The sequence below is a fragment of the Lissotriton vulgaris genome, chromosome 4_1 (genome assembly GCF_964263255.1).
Source record: "Lissotriton vulgaris chromosome 4_1, aLisVul1.2, whole genome shotgun sequence".
In the NCBI taxonomy this organism is placed as follows: Eukaryota; Metazoa; Chordata; class Amphibia; order Caudata; family Salamandridae; genus Lissotriton; species Lissotriton vulgaris.
Genome location: NC_141691.1, coordinates 916,888,817 through 916,905,233, shown reverse-complemented (window position 1 = coordinate 916,905,233; position 16,417 = coordinate 916,888,817). Strand labels below are relative to the sequence as shown.

Here is a 16,417-nt window from a genome sequence, read left to right as displayed (position 1 = left end):
ATCAATGGAATCCCCAGACACCGCAAACCAAAGTTTTCCAGGAGAAGCCCACCACTACAATGGAGAAGAATAAACACATCTGAAAAACTATGAAGTCAGCAGTCTTATTGAGGTTAAAAGATCTCCGTTTTTTTTAGTAAAAATGCATTCCATCTGTAGATATAGCTTAATTTGTCGATATTGTACTTAAGTTATATTTAATTTGGAAATGTTAAAGGAAAACACAAATTTTGTAGTTGTTTTTTTCCCTCTGCTTAATATAAAGCGACATTTACCAAGATGCTGAATTCTCTTTTTTTCCCAAAACTGATTTGGGGAGTGAAGAACTTGGTGGGTACCCAGGATGCCTTGCTTGGCTTAAACAAGTTTGGCTGTTCCACCATGGAACAAGGGCACAGTCAGAGCTATAGTTGGTCTCAGAGTAACATAATGAAATTGTGGAAAACTGTAATCCAAAAATGATATCCTCTCATTTTTTCAATTTTACTAGATTTTAAAATTGAACAGAGATTTGTGCAGCAAGTTAACTGTGTATTTTTAAATCCATTTTTTAATTTTATAATTGCATTTGTCCACATCATTCTTATACAGATTTAATAAAATAAAGTAAATGAAAAGCATATGCTTGCCTCAATAAAGGCAATCGCTTCTGCTATACAAGGAGACCTGTTTTCTCTCCGTTTAAAAAAATGCTCTGTGAGCCATCACATGGGTGAAGGTAAGCCCTGTTTTTGAACTTAATAAAGATCCTATGATAGTGAACGTGTGTTACAGCAAACTAACCTTTCTTTTTTTGTCTAAGCATAGCAAACTTAATGTTCTCAAAATAGAATCCATCCAACGAATTTGATTATTATTGATCAACTCGAAGTGAAGGCCTTGAAGTTCCCTGTTCAAGTCACCTATCACAAGTGTATGTAACTAAGACAGAAGGTTAGTCTGTAGTTCCTCCCGTATTCTTAAGTTAGTGAAGTGATCAAAGTGGAGTACTATTAAGGTCAGGTTAAATAATGATTGGGAGCTGTCGCAGCACTATTCATAATTGTCTGGATAAGCAAATTTACGGTACCATTTAACATGAAACAGTTTCTCTTGAATGCCTGTAGTAAGTTTAAGTCTTTTCTGTTGATCATTTCATTTGTGAAAAATTGAGAGGAGTAGTTCCAAAGCTCAAACTGAGATTCTTGCTCCGGCGTTTTTTCCATTATTTTCTAGCACTCCAGTCCTTCCTATCATTAGACAATTAATAAACTGAAAGTCCGCTCTATCACAAGTCCACACAAGTCTGAGCAAAATACACTGGCGTTCAGAATCACAGGAGCAGATTACACATTTAACAGAAAATGTGCTATCACTATTAAGAAATATTATTAGGGGAGAGTAACTTCTACATACACCTACCTGTGATTAATCACAGAATTTCTTCAGATAACGTAGGATATGAGATAATTCTTGATCCTCATTGAAGGCATAGGAGTCATTACGTCATACAGGAATTTTTCATTTGAAACGTAGGAAGTGTGATTATGACGCTGACAGTTGAGTCTGTATGATACATAAAGGGAGGGATGAGATATTTAGCAAACATTCTCAAATAAATCACTATATTTTTTGCAATTAGAAATGGGAGTCCCCTATTTCCTATTTTTTGGGACCCACTTTTTAACAGGACTCAAACAATTCTTTTATAATCTAGTTTAAAATATAAATAATGTATATATGCTTGTCTGTATGTATATGGTATTTCTGTTGTGCAAACCTAGCGAAATAAGAATGAAGTGGTGTTCAAGCTCAAAGGCAAAGTTACAGTTAGCAACTAATTGGTGGGGTCAGTGGCGGTGCGTCCATTGGGGGCGTTGGGGCGTTGCCCCCCTAGCCATGGACGACTGCACTGCCAATGAATAATGACTTTTAAAAAATAAATACGACTTTTTAAAATGAAATTTGAGCCGAGCGCACTGCGCGCTACCTGCTTTAAGAAAAGCCCGGCCGAATCTGGCATCCATAAGGAAGTGGGCCGAGGGGGCGGGGCTGCAGCAGAGTGACAGGCAGGCAGGTCACACAGACAGGCAGCGAGGTGCTGACTGCGCATGGTAAATCCCGGAGTAGTCAATTTTTTGACTGACCCGCGCAAGCGTACAGTAGACCTTCCCTCCCCTCCCCGTCCCTCCTTAGCACTCAGATACATAGGGGGACCCGGGGCCTCGGTCTCATGTAGGGCAGATAGTGTCCTGCTCGTAATCCAATCCTGGCGCAGTGGCGCTGTTCACGTGGCGCCAGGATTGGCTGCTGCAGCAGGATGGTGCAGCGCGTGGGTGTTGGCTGCTCGGAAGAGAGTAAGTGTGAAACTGAAAGTCATATAGCTGAGAGGGTGTGTAGTGGCGCCAACGGACCCGGGGCCTGCTCAGGAGTCGGACCTCAGGTAGGATTGTTTAAATATATATTTTATGTGGCGGGGTCTGGCCCAGTAGTAAGCCATGTGGCTATTGTTGTGCAATTGTGATGCAATGCTCGTCTTGTCTGTGCGTAGGCGAGACTCGCCGATCTGTGGAATGAACCGTGTCTGAGTCTGGCTACAGTTCTGCTTACTCATATTTCAGTTTTTTTTTGCAATCAAATACTTATTCACTCGTACCGTACTGTAAATCATCTGACTCGTGCGTTTCTTTACCTATACTCCAGTATACTGATTCCCCCTAGGTCCAAAGTAAGTCTGGCCTGGCTGTTATCCTGAATCCCTGCAAGCATCATGCATTGCTCCGGGACCGCATTCATTGAAATCATGTATGGAAACATGACAGTTTTGCATAGGGTGCCGGGCGATGCACTATTATCTTAGAGTCGGAGATCTGAGTTCAGAGAGATGTGAAGAGCAACTACAACGAGTACAGGTGGAAAGGTCAGCGCTGCGGTAATGAGTGGGACTGGGATTGAATATTAATAATGAACTAGGCTGACATCCTTGACCCTGAGTGATATTCAGGAATTTCTGGTCATCATGTAACTGTGTACAGTCTTCTTGTTATGGCTGTCTTGACAGTGCGGTCGGGTTCAGTCAGAGCGGAAGACTTACGATTCCTAGCAGCCCATCCACACACTGCCAGTTCTCTCGTACACCGGAGCACTAGCGATATGTTCAGGCCGTCATCACAAACACAGCACTGATGGCTTCTCTCAAACTGTGCAGCTTAGCACTGTCATGCCTTGATCATACCTGTTGCTGTCCCCATATCCACCAACATCCGATGAGTGAGAAACTGCTTTTAATAGGCTTCTCCGCTTATATCTACTTAAATTGAAGCACTTTCTGAAAGGTGTTGGTATATTAGAATGTCAACTGATTGTATGGGAGACACTGACACATGTAGCTCCATTTGAAAGTTATCTCGACTCATAGGTCAATATTTTATTGGGCTCGATAATCCTTTTTTAGGCCCCAACAGGTGCTTGCTTTTGAATCGGGATTTACAAGTAAAGTGAAAGTACAATTTTTTTTCTAAAACAGAAATGTATCAAAATAATGCCTGGTGAAAACTGTACAATGAAACGCCACACCAATGCATGAAAACCTCTGTTGAGCTCTATGGGTTGTGATATTGAAGCTATACCTTCAGAGTTGGTACTCGTTTCTTTAAACTTTGCTGGTAGCATAATAAATGTGTAGTTGTGCGAGAGACCCAATATTTCTTTGTTGCATGTTTTCAGGAAATTAGAAGGAATGAAATGACTTCCCCTCACAAAGGTGTTGTCAGCATTGACTCTGGCACTTAGCACGCGAGCCCTCCATCGCATGGAAACCACGCTAACATCACCACATTGTCTGTAACCAACAGCGCGCCATTGCGCACTATTTGAGGAAGATTCGTTATAGACCAGCAATAAGCTATGTTTTCATTCGCACAGTCTTCTTTTGCAATATTCTATGTGTGCACCCCGAAATTTGAATGCCTGAGGTGTCATGAACAAACATGGTGATGGAATGAGAAAAGAGACTTGACAGGGTATAATTAAATTAGTAATTTGTAAGTTTTGTAGACTCTTTTGGACGGCTCAGCTTAGTATCTAGATATAAATTGAAATAAATGCATTCTTGCTGCATGGTAGTTTGGTCTGGGGGCCCATAGTCTGGTGCAGTTTCTATGTCTGGGTCTGTACTCAAAAATGCATTGTATCTCAAAGTCTGTTAAGAAGCTCTGTGGTTATACTGAATACGCAGCTATGTATGTTATGACATCTCTTTATTAATTTAATAACTGCACTTTCACAATTGCTTTCTTTGACCTCCCTGGTTTATCAAATTTGCTTGAAAATGCAACATTTGTCCACTCTTTTGTCAAAAATTTCTTGGGGGGTTATCCCACCAAAACCCCTTAGGTTGTTCCCGCTCGCTTGCTACGGTGCAGTATGAGAATCATTTTACGCCCCACTGCTTTCAAATGTCACCAGCCGCCACTGGGTGGGGTAGCTGGGTTCTAAGAGCAGAAGTGGATTTTTAATGCACCATGATGCAGTGTTCATTTAAGAGATGCATCTTCAACTATTTCCCAAAATGGAGCCTGTTTGGGTAGTCCTGATGGATATGGGGACGACAATTGAGATTCTAGGTTCATTGCCTGGGAAGGTTTGATGCCTACTTTATTTTCTTCATTTTTTTGCACTCGAATGCAATGGGCGTCAAAGCCCACACAACACACAGAAGCTGTTGGAGCAGGAGTGACGTCTTTTGTCCCTCCATGGGACACAAATCCAGCTCTCTTGGGCTTTGCTTTTTGGATTTCCAGAGTTTAAATCTTGTGACCGAATGCTTTTTCCTCATATGATCCTCGTTCAGATGTCCATAGTAACTTCGTTCATTAGGAGATATGATTCACTTTTGATGCTGTTTTACTACAACTCTGATCCAATTAAACCACATGAAATGAGACAGTTATGGAATATTGCAGTGCCTTCTACACAGAGGCTTAATTGCCCCACACACTCACTTTCGTACCTAGAACAGCACAAAGAGCAAGAGCTTCTCTGGTGACAAGGCAGCAGAAGAAGCTTCTTTCCCGCTATTGTTGAGCGTATTAGTGTGTACTGCAACATTTTCAAAGCGGAGGACGCTGACTGCTGAAGCTACTTTAGTACTTCTGCACCTGAAGGGACATGAGGAATCGTTTGTCATTTGCTAGGGGTGCAGAGTATGTGAAGCAGGCTTCCAAGCTATCTCATGAAGCACGGAATGTGAAACTTGGGCTTCTTCTTTATGGGAGCACGGATGCCATGAGTTTCTCAATGCACGGCGAAGTATGTCCCTATAAGATGCCCTAACCTGGACGGTGGATTGTACATTCAGAGTTATAGGAGTATGTTAATCCAAAATGTCACAGAACTTCTTCTTGTGAGGCCAGTTCCTTTTTTAAGCCTATAAAAGAGAGCACTTGTTATAAATCTTTGTCCCTGATTTTACACAGCATAATCTGACTTTCGACCAGATATCCTGATTGGCTTTTTACTCTTTCCTCATATCAGCAGCTGCTTGGTGCCTTGCTGTTTTCTCCAACACAATCTATGCATTGAGTCAAAAATGACACCGATTGCCAAAAGAGGTTTTTCTCCTTTAATGTTTTAGCTCCTAGCTGCAACCCTCTAAAGGGTACAACTATCATCTAGCACATATATTCTGTGCAAGATGTCATTGTGGCTTCTGTGGGAATTTGCTAATTCTTTGGGCAATCTAAACGGCCACTCAACAGATCTATTCAGTGCCCAGTCCATGATATTCATGCTTTGAAATGTATCAAAACGTGAGCTGTAATTAATTAAGTTAAAAACAGCTCCCACAAATTAATATAAACAGCTTTCCTTGAAATACCTTTCCTAGACCCTTCAGGTTAGCTTTAAAATGTTTGAGGCGATTGCTTAAAGTGTTGATCTAAAGTACGACATACATATTTGATTATAAATATATGTATTTATTTGAGTGTCTAGGTTATCTTGACTTTAAGGACAGACATAAAATTAACTCATTTAATGTCTTTACTAGGTATCGAAATGGCAGTCTCCCCTTACACAGAACGCTTTTGTTTAAACTGGATGTCAGGCGACGTAAACGGAGCAACCGTTGGCATAGTTGGAATGGGACGTATTGGATATAAAATTGCTCAGAGAGCCAGAGCCTTTGAAATGAAAATTCTGTATCACAATAGAAATCGAAGGTAAAGCATGTAACCTAATTTGATAACTTATAATTGATGTCATAAGTCAAGCAACTTTTTTGGAATTCAGAAGGTGTCCTTTTGTGCCTGAAAATCCCTGGAATTATACCGCTTGGTGAGACCAGGGAGCTCCCTGTTCCCATAATAAAGGAGGCGAAGATCAATGTATATATGTCAAAGTGTTTAATTTCAATGATCTACTTATATTTATTTAACCACTTATATTGTATAGGCGAGCCCGAAAAGTATATGGCCACTTTAGATCAAAACTAGAATTAACATGGTTGCACTGGAAAGAGAACAGGGTGATAAATCTACAGTAAAGCAGATAAAACCAAGGAGGTATTGTCTGCAAGTCCAGGAAGGCGAGGTTGATAGTTTTGGGCGATCATTGCCCAAGAATTGCTCTAACACGTGTGATTTGAGTTGTCTAAGCATGGCTGGAATAGAATTCCGTGGTGATTTGAGGGACTGTTAATTGGCAATTCCGGCCTCAAATTTAGGAACTTCAAAAAGTAATACGTCTTTGTATCTCAGGCTTCTAGAGTTTCCTAAAATGTTGATAATCTCATCCAGGTAGGGTGAACTCTCACAATTTAAGGCCTTCCAAGTGATGAAACACAGTTTGAATTAGTTTCTGGCTGAGATATGCAGCCAGTGAAGGCCATGGAGAATGACACTGCTATGCCTATCTATCAAAAAAGCGATTTAATTGCATACTTAGATAGTATTCAGTTACTATGACTAGATCGCGCCCACCGGGCCTGTTTAGATTCCCTGTTCACAGTGGAAGAAACAATATAGATTATTCTGGGTCTTCCGTGTGATAAAGTGTATGCTCCCTTCTTAGCCCTGCATATGCTTTCCATTTTTTAAGATTCCCTTGATCAGGATTCTCTACCCCCTTCTCTCAGGGAGATTGTCATCGTAACACTTCTGAAGCCTGATAAACCAGTCTCCTATTGTGATTCCTATAGGCCGTTCTTCATGATTAATGTTGACAACAAGATATTTAGCAAAGTTGTTGGCCAATCGCCTCCTCCCTCATTTGCACTAGATCGTGAAGCCTAACCAATCCGGATTTGGCCTTCTCGACACCAGGGCCAATCGTCAATGGAACGAAGTCCTTTCAAGCGATGCCTCAACTGTAACTCTAAAAACCCACACATTGATAAACACCCAGTCTGTAACAAGTGTTTATTTCCAGAACACAACGAAGCCGACTGCTTAGCTTGTGCTCAATTTCGGTCAAAAAAGACACTTCGGGTTCGACGTGCGGCGAGGCAGACGATGCAGAAGTCAGCACCTGAGCCAGAGAACATCTTTGAAGACGACGAAGAGGTCGTCGAGCCTGAAGATTCGGATCAGCAGTCGGAGCAGGGGTCTGAACATGACTCCAACTACTACGTCAATGACGAAGAAGACATTGTCGAGGTAGGGGATGACGATCCAGGCATTGGAGCCGTGGAGGACGACTCCGGCGAGTGTCTGACCCACCCCCACTTTATTCTGACGAGTACATCGATAAAATATGTGCTGGACGCTCTCTGTTTACTGACCAAGATGATAGTACAGTCTCTGGTGGCCCTAATCTCCTGGACGATCTAGAAAAACAAAAAAAGAAATTTGTACGCCTCGAACTTATGACCCTTATGCTGACTGAATATTTGAGATCCAAAACGATACCCTTGGGGTTACAGGTACGAAATATTCCGGGGGTCTTCACAGACAACCCCAAATACATTACAGGGTTCAGCCATATCGGAACCACCTGCTCCAGACATTGGCTGGTCCTAGGAATTGAAACCGCAAGGGAGGAGCTTGAAAAACTAGCAGATACTATCAAAGACTTAGAAAAGCAGATTAATGAGAACGACACAATCACCGATGTTAAGAAATTACTAGAGAAAATTGAAAAGATCGTTGCTGAGTTCCACCGAATAGAACAGAATAAGAAATCTGTGAAGGTCAAGAAAGATACTAAATCTTTCACCCCAGAAAGAACATACCCTTATCTTAATAAGGATTTTTATACAAACCGTAACTTCAACCGGAACCCCCAAAACCCCAGGCCCTGGGGTTGGTTCAACCGAAGAAACACGGTGGTTGGCTTTACGGATTCCTCTGCTGACTCCTCAGATAATTCTGACTCCTGTGAAGGCCCAAGTACCTCTAACCGCAACCCCAACCAACATTTTTTAGGGAGGGGACGAGGGGAAGAACCCAAGCGGGGCAGGTTCAAACAGCAAGCGAGATGGCACAATCCCCCGGGGGAGAGACAAACGAGGAGCAAATTCTATCAGTGGTAGCTGAAACTGCTCCTCCCGATTTAACTATTCCCATATTTAACTTGTCTGAGCATAATCTCTCATCACAAGAAATTTCCATCTTAAGTAAGGGACTCTCCTTTGTACCCACAATTTACCCCGACTTTCTAAATCTCCAATCTGAACTGATGGGGTTCTTTAGGAAAATCAGACTCCGAGCCTTCTTTGCTCTCAACCTAGCCAAACCCACAACTGCCCTTACCCCGTTCCGTCCCCCGTCCACTTTCTCACCTACATCTGTTTTGATACCTAAAGATATCACCACCTTCGAGAAGGTTGTCCTAAAGGAAACCACTACTCTGGCCAAATCCCACATATTCATTCCTTATAACATATCCATTGATGAAAAGAATGCCATTTCCTCATTACGTGATAGGAATGAACTAATCATTAAGCCCGCTGATAAAGGGGGTGGGATTGTCTTACAAAATGTAAGTAACTACAAAACTGAATTGTCACGTCAGGTTTCCAACACAGACCACTACTGTAGGCTTAACACCAACCCCACGAGAGAACTACAAACCCTGATTAGAAAGGTAACGACTGAGGCTTTTGAAACCGGATTCCTCAGCAAACATGAACTAAATTTCTTAAATGTGGATCATCCCCGTATTCCGGTCATTTATACCCTGCCAAAGATTCATAAACGGTTGGAGGACCCCCCCGGCCGCCCTATAGTCTCTGGCTGTGGTTCTGTGTTGGAGCCCCAGGGACATTATGCAAACCATTTTTTGAAAGACTTTGTGCCTTGTACAGTATGCTATGTGCGTGACAGTATGTATATGATCAACTTAATCGAGAACCATCCATTCGACCCAACTACTGAAACTCTCTGTACTCTTGATGTTGAATCGTTGTACACCAACATTCCTCAAACAGAAGCCCTACTAACCATGGAAAGAATTCTCAATACCCGACCACGCCCACACACTGTACCTACCCTTTTCATCATTCAATTACTTGAAATTTGCTTAACTCAGAACTTCTTCATGTTTGATGGTGAATACTATCAGGAGGTGAAGGGAACTTTGATGGGCGCAATTTTTGCCCCGACCTTGGCCATTCTTTACATGGACTGGCTTGAATGTGACATCATCTTACCAGCCACGAACCCATTCCACCATGGATTGGTACAATGGAAACGTTATATAGACAATGTCTTTATGATCTGGAAAGGCCCTGTTGAAGCCCTGCCATTATTCCAACATTGGCTTAACAAGAATTGTAATGGTCTAACGTTCACCTTAACCCACAGTAAAACTAGCATTCCTTTCCTGGATCTCTGTATACAACACAGCGACGGCGTATTGTTTACATCCCTATTCCGTAAACCTACGGAAAGGAACACTTTACTGAGTTACAGTAGCTGTCACCCGCGAGCCCTGAAAGATAGCTTACCCTATTCCCAATTTTTACGTCTGAGACGCAATTGTTTTCTCAAGATGGACTATTTTAGGGAAGCGAACGTACTGGCAGACAAACTAAGATTCAGAGGTTATCCACATCGGCTAGTCAAAAACGCTATGAAAAGGGCGTGGTACTGCCCGCGTGAATCCCTCTTGGAACCAAAAGAAAAAAAGCAATCGGACCAACTAGTATGTGTCACTACTTTCTCTGCAGTATCCAATAAGATTAGCAAGAGTATAAAAAAAAACTGGCACATCCTTAATTCTGGGGACTTAAACTTTGACCCTCCCATGTTTGCTTTTAAGAGAAGCAAAAATCTCAAATACCATCTGGTAAGGGCTGCCCTCCCCTCGCCCAAACCGGCGAACACCCTCAGAGACGTATGGGAACTTCCCCCTCCTAGGGGACACTCTAAATGTGGCAACTGTGTGGTTTGTGATTTGTGTATTGAATCTAAAGAATTTACCTTTGGTGAGGTGAAAAATGTTTTGCGCACTTTTACCAATTGTAACAGCTGTTACCTGGTATATGCCATCTTGTGCCCATGCAATTTGATCTACGTGGGACAGACCAAGCAAAAGATTAAACTGAGAATTTCGCAACATCGCAGTAGGATCAGATGCAATACTGAAAAAGCCCCTCTCGTTGAACATTTTATTGATAAAGGACACACCGAGAATGATTTAAGATGGACTGTGATCAGCCAAATCATTCTTCCACCCAGAGGGGGAGATTTGTCTAAGCTTCTCAACAAGGAAGAACTAAAATGGATTTTAAGGACTAATAGCTTGAATTCCGGACTCAATCAGCAGGAGGATTGGACTAACCTTGCATAGATTGTGCTAGTTGGGCTCTGAATAATGAATTGCTAAGTCGAATATGTGGAACTTTGAACTGTGCATGTTTAAATTGTCCTTCACTGGTTTTAGCGTCACGTTATGCTATCACACTCTCACTTTATTCACTTTCACTGTAATCCTAGGAACCCTTCACTCACCCTTCATGGCCGCCCCCATGTCCTTCTTTTATTTTTATTTTGACCATGTGACTGCCCTTCCCAATCAGTGTGCATCCCCTATCGCCACTCCCATCATGTGACCGTTCCCTCCAATCACCAAGGTATAAATTTACTTCCTGGTTGCTCGCCTGTGCACCGGCCCCGGAAGCACTTGCAGTCGTCTGTTAAGGTAAGCGCATGGCTACCCTCCACCCCCCTCTCCAATCCCTTGAGGCATTTTGTACCCCTTTGCTTACTAAGCCTAAATTCCCCCTTGTTTGATTTCCTCAGGCTCGTGAGGAATCAGCCCATTGTTGGCGCCTCAACCACTCCACGGGGTAAGCTCTTTTCTTACGCGCTTCACCACGAACGACCTAGACTCCCATTACCTTGTTAATGTTCCCTCTCGTAATTTTAGGAGATTGATCTCCGTGGCTTACCTGCCTGAAACCCAACCCTGCCAGAAACGTAATCACCGTTTAAGCTGCCCGTTTAAACTGGGACTATCCGGTTCCTCCGCGGGTGAGTTATTTAGCCAGTGCCCAATTTTTGATTCCTGTTTTCAGAACTAATTGATTACTTATAGACCCTCCGGTCCCTTTGCAGATAACGACTGCCCCCTACTCCCTGCCACCGGCCGGCACCCACTGTGTGCGCCTCGCCCAATGCGGTAAGCTTGTAGATTGCTTGGTAGGCGATCGCGACCCCTCACTTCTCACCGATAACCTAGTTACTTCTTTAGTACCGAGTACGTGCCGCTCTTTCTTTGCCGAAGTAGAAGTCCCTGTGCGTCACATGCATGTTATGCACGCCTTAGGACACGCACCCATCACTACTGCAGGATCTTGCCAAAACTCTGGTGTTTAGCACACGGCCTGGGCACCAACTAGGCACACGGCAGTATGAAGGTCATTATTCTCTGTCAGGCACAATAAAAAACACGGACGTTGAATGAATGCATTAGCTTTAAAGCAAAGTTTTTAAATTCTTTTACTTCACTTCTCGTGCACAAAACCTTGTTATAGGCCCTTAAGGCAACACTGAATGTCACTTATGTTTAAATTACAAATGTAAGTGTGTAGCGATAACTAAAATGTGTCCTCTCTTGGACAAACTTCCTTATTTTTCTCCCCCCTTTCCTTTAGGCTATCATGGCTAGGAATGATTAGGCTTTACTCAGTCCTGATGATGATCCCTGTAACTATGTAATGGGATCGAAACGCCGTCGACAACTTCTACACCATATACTCTGTTGTGTATCTGTTACTATATTTCAAGTAATGGTGTAAATGTGAATTCTGTTATTGCTATATGCACAGAAAACAATAGCTTTTGCCTAAAAACTTTTCTCTACCTTCTATCCACTCCGCTACCCATGACAATTTGTAAACGTCTGGGCACAGGCTTGTGCCCATCTCCAAGAAATTGTTGAAGGTATCTCCTAATATTGTGGTTCTAAATTAAATATTAGACCTCTGCCCGGCTGGGCAAGTCAATTTACAATATAGTTTCCATTGTGTCTATATTTACCTATTGACTATATCCCTCCTTGCATAGGACCGCTGTTGTCTTTACTCAACCGTGAGTACGGAGCCCAATATATTCTCAGGTTCAGATCCAGAGGCTCAGGTCGAGGCATCGCCAGAAGGCCTTAGCCAAGATCAGAACGTCGATTCTATAGCCCCGCGGTTAAGCCCGGCTAAGAATATAATACAGGAGCCATCGGTGCGACATTACCAAACTTTGGGAAAATCGAAACCAAAAGTGATAGAACCTAAACAGAAACCAAAACTGATCAACATCCCATTCTTCGGACCGAAAATGGCGGATCCGTCGAAGCCGACCAAACAAAAACAGGTTGTCGACCCGTCTAGGTCGCATGCAAAGGTTGTCGAGGCCAAAGCCACTACTCCCGTGTCCGCGATTAAGCTGAAGGCCGTCGAGCCGACAACATCGACGTCGACGCCAAGCACCACAAAGAAAGGACTCGAACGGAGAACGGTTGTCGATCCCAAAATACAAGTCGAACAACCGAGGCAAGTGCACACTAAGACACTCAAGCCAAAATCAAGACTCTAGCCGAAGGGCTCCGTCAAACTAAGGGAACAAAACATCGCTCCGAAGCAGCAAGCTCCGAAGCCGACACCGGGCCAGAGGATGGTATCGAACAACCAAAAACAGTCGGATCGATACCCACGGCTCCAAAAAAGATCACACAAGTCTACTAAGACGGTCCAACAACCAAAGTCTCTCAGACCGATAAAATTCGGACTTCCTCCGCACGTCAAGCCGAGGACGGTCGAACAAGATAGCGGATTCGAACCGACCCAGCCAAAAAGGCCAAGATTGGGGGAAAGAGCTAAAGTACTTGAGGAACAGGACCCATCAGCTGAAGAACAGTCCAAACTGTATGTTGACCCCGATACTGGGAAGGTTACCCTATTAAAAAGGAAAGTCAGACCTGACACTAATGTTGAGTCCTACAAAATACCTCTAAAAAGAAAAAGAGACACTTCAACATCTCCAGTTCTCTTTGAGACTATCACACCATATGTGCAGGAAACCTATACGTACTCGCCCACACGCACAGATGACTATGGGGAGTATGAGGACAATGACCAGTACAATTATACGACGGATAATGACCAGGACATACAAACTCAGCCATGGTCTGACCCTGTAGATCCTGGAGACTCTCAGACAATTCCTGACAATACTGCATACCCTGTTAAGACATCGCCTACAGAGGACACAGCTGCCTTCAACGCACTAATAGAAAGGGCAGCATATAATCACCATGTGGAGATGCATGCAAATCCCATTGATGAAGACTTCCTCTTTGACACTCAGCACCTCTGAGAAAAACGTCGAAACACTGCCAATGCTAAAAGGGGTGCTTAAACATGCAGGGGACATATTTAAAGACACAACCAGGGCACGGGTCATTAACCCTAGGATAGAGAGAAAATACAGGCCAGCCCCGGTTGACCCTACATACATTAAGGGACAACTGCCTTTGGACTCTTTAGTCGTCTCCAATGCACGTAAACGTGCTAATTCTCAAACCTCTGGCGAAGCTCGTATTGTATTGTATTGTATTGCGACTTATATAGCGCACGTATCACCCGAAGGCATCAAGGCGCTTGCCTTGGGAACCCGTCCTGGCTTTTCTCCTGTGAGATAACCCCTACTGGGCATCCCCAAGGTGAAAGCCAGGCATCCCGCAGCGGGTGGGCCGCCGTAGTGGAGATTAAGCAAGCTATTGCCCAGAGTTGCAGCGTGGGACCCCATGATTAGAGTAGGCACTGAGGCGAGAATTATCAAGTCCGTGGACATTTTTGGGCTCAGGACCCTGCCGCGTCGGGAATTGAACCCTGGTCCCGGGCCAGACCTCTGCATCAGGATCTGCCGCTCTAATCAGTGAGCCACACTCCTCCACTTCCAGACAAAGAGTCCAAAATTCTGGAGGCCTCAGGCAAAAGAGTGGCTGCTCAAGCAGCTAACATATGGAGAATTGCAAACACGCAAGCCCTGTTAGCCAGGTATGACAGGCCGCACTATGACACACTGGAGCAAATCTTCCAACATCTACCAGACCTTTATAAGGAACAGGCAGAATTCCTGATACAAGAGGGAAAGCTCATATCGAGATGCAGCAGACACAGCAGCCAGGGCTATCAACACCAGTGTCATGCTCAGAAGACATGCGTGGCTACGCATCTCTGGCTTTAAAAATGATGTTCAAACCACTTTACTTAATCAACCTGTAAACCCTGACTATTTATTTGGTCCTGATGTGGGCACAATATTGGACAAAATGAAGAAGGACAATGAGACAGCCAAGTCTATGGGTGCCTTGCAGTCACAGCAATATAGAGGTGGTTCCTTTCGTCGCTCTGGAAACAGAGGAGCTGCTAGAGGAGCCTCAACACCGCTAACCCGGAAAACACCTACAACAAGAACAGTAGAGGTGGATACCGTGGCCATAACATCAGGGGTAGAGGACGAGGAAATAACAGCTCCAGATCCTCCACCAACACCAAACAGTGACTTCTTGTCACTGCCCCCAGACCATGTAACACCGGTCGGTGGAAGATTACAGCAGTTCCTGCCAGTCTGGGAAACCATAACTACAGACAGGTGGGTGAGGCAAATTATACAGCATGGCTATTGCCTAGAGTTAATCTCCACACCGTCCACATACCCCCAAAGACAACGTCCTATGTCCACAGAACACCTACACTTATTGCAGCAAGAAGTCATCAGCATGCTACAAAAGGGGGCCATAGAACTAGTACCCTTAGAACACCAGGGTACAGGGGTGTACTCTCTGTACTTCCTAATCCCCAAAAAGGATGGGTCTCTCAGACCAATTTTGGACCTCATGCCCCTAAACCAATACATCTTATCAGAGCATTTCCACATGATCACTCTGCAGCAGGTGTTGCCACTGTTGCGTCAAGGAGAATTCCTCGCAACACTGGACCTCAAAGACGCATATTTCAATATACCTATACACCCGGCACACAGGAAATATCTCAGGTTTACAATTCTAAATCAGCACTACCAATTCAAGGTCCTACCTTTTGGGGTAACAACAGCCCCAACGGTGTTCACCAAGTGCCTAGCGACAGTAGCTGCACACCTCAGAAGACAGCATATACATGTCTATCCATATCTGGACGACTGGCTGATACAAGTACAGTCAGCCCAGCAATGTGCCAGCCACATGTCGCGCACTATTCACCTCCTGCACAGTCTAGGTTTCTTGCTGAACTACAACAAATCCCATCTCCAGCCTGCCCACGTGCAGCAGTATCTGGGAGCAACAATAGACACTCTGGCAGCAAAAGCACAACCAAATCCTGCCAGAATAAACAGCATTCAAACACTCATCCAGAAGTTCAGGCCACAACACTCACTCCCAGCTCGAGTGTTTATGCAACTAATAGGCATGATGGCCTCGTGCTTCTTCATAGTCCCTCACGCAAGACTTCACATGCGTCCGCTGCAGGAGTGCCTAGCACGGCAGTGGAACCAGGCTCAGGGACAATTAAACGACCTAGTGTTGGTGACCAGTCGTGCATACAACTCTGCATTGGTGGAAACCACAAAACCTTTACAAGGGACGACTGTTCCAGGAGCATGTACCACAAATTGTGCTCACAACGGACGCATCCCTGATAGGGTGGGGAGCCCATGTCCTCCACCACACAGTACAGGGCCTATGGACCACACAGCAGAAGAAACTGCACATCAACCTGCTAGAGCTGTTGGCAATTTTTATGGCAATCAAAGCTTTCAAAGTACATCTCTGCAACTAGACCGTGTTGATTCGGACGGACAACATGACTGCGATGTACTACCTACAGAAACTGGGAGGAACACACTCTCCACAGCTGTCGCATCTGGCACAAAGAGTGTGGAAGTGGGCCATCCAGAGAAACATTTTTCTCATGGCGGAACATCTCCCAGGCAAGGACAAT

General features: G+C 44.1%; 1 protein-coding gene across 3 annotated transcripts in view; it reads left to right on the top strand.

Annotated features, from left to right (window-relative positions):
* The window catches only part of LOC147722720 (uncharacterized), a 366,241-nt gene that overhangs the window by 146,709 nt on the left and 203,115 nt on the right, over positions 1–16,417 (top strand). For all 3 annotated transcript variants that reach the window (XM_086965197.1, XM_086965198.1, XM_086965199.1), the window contains one exon: positions 6,029–6,200. In XM_086965197.1, the coding sequence (XP_086821323.1) occupies positions 6,029–6,200 (172 nt within the window). The remainder of the gene's footprint in view (positions 1–6,028; positions 6,201–16,417) is intronic.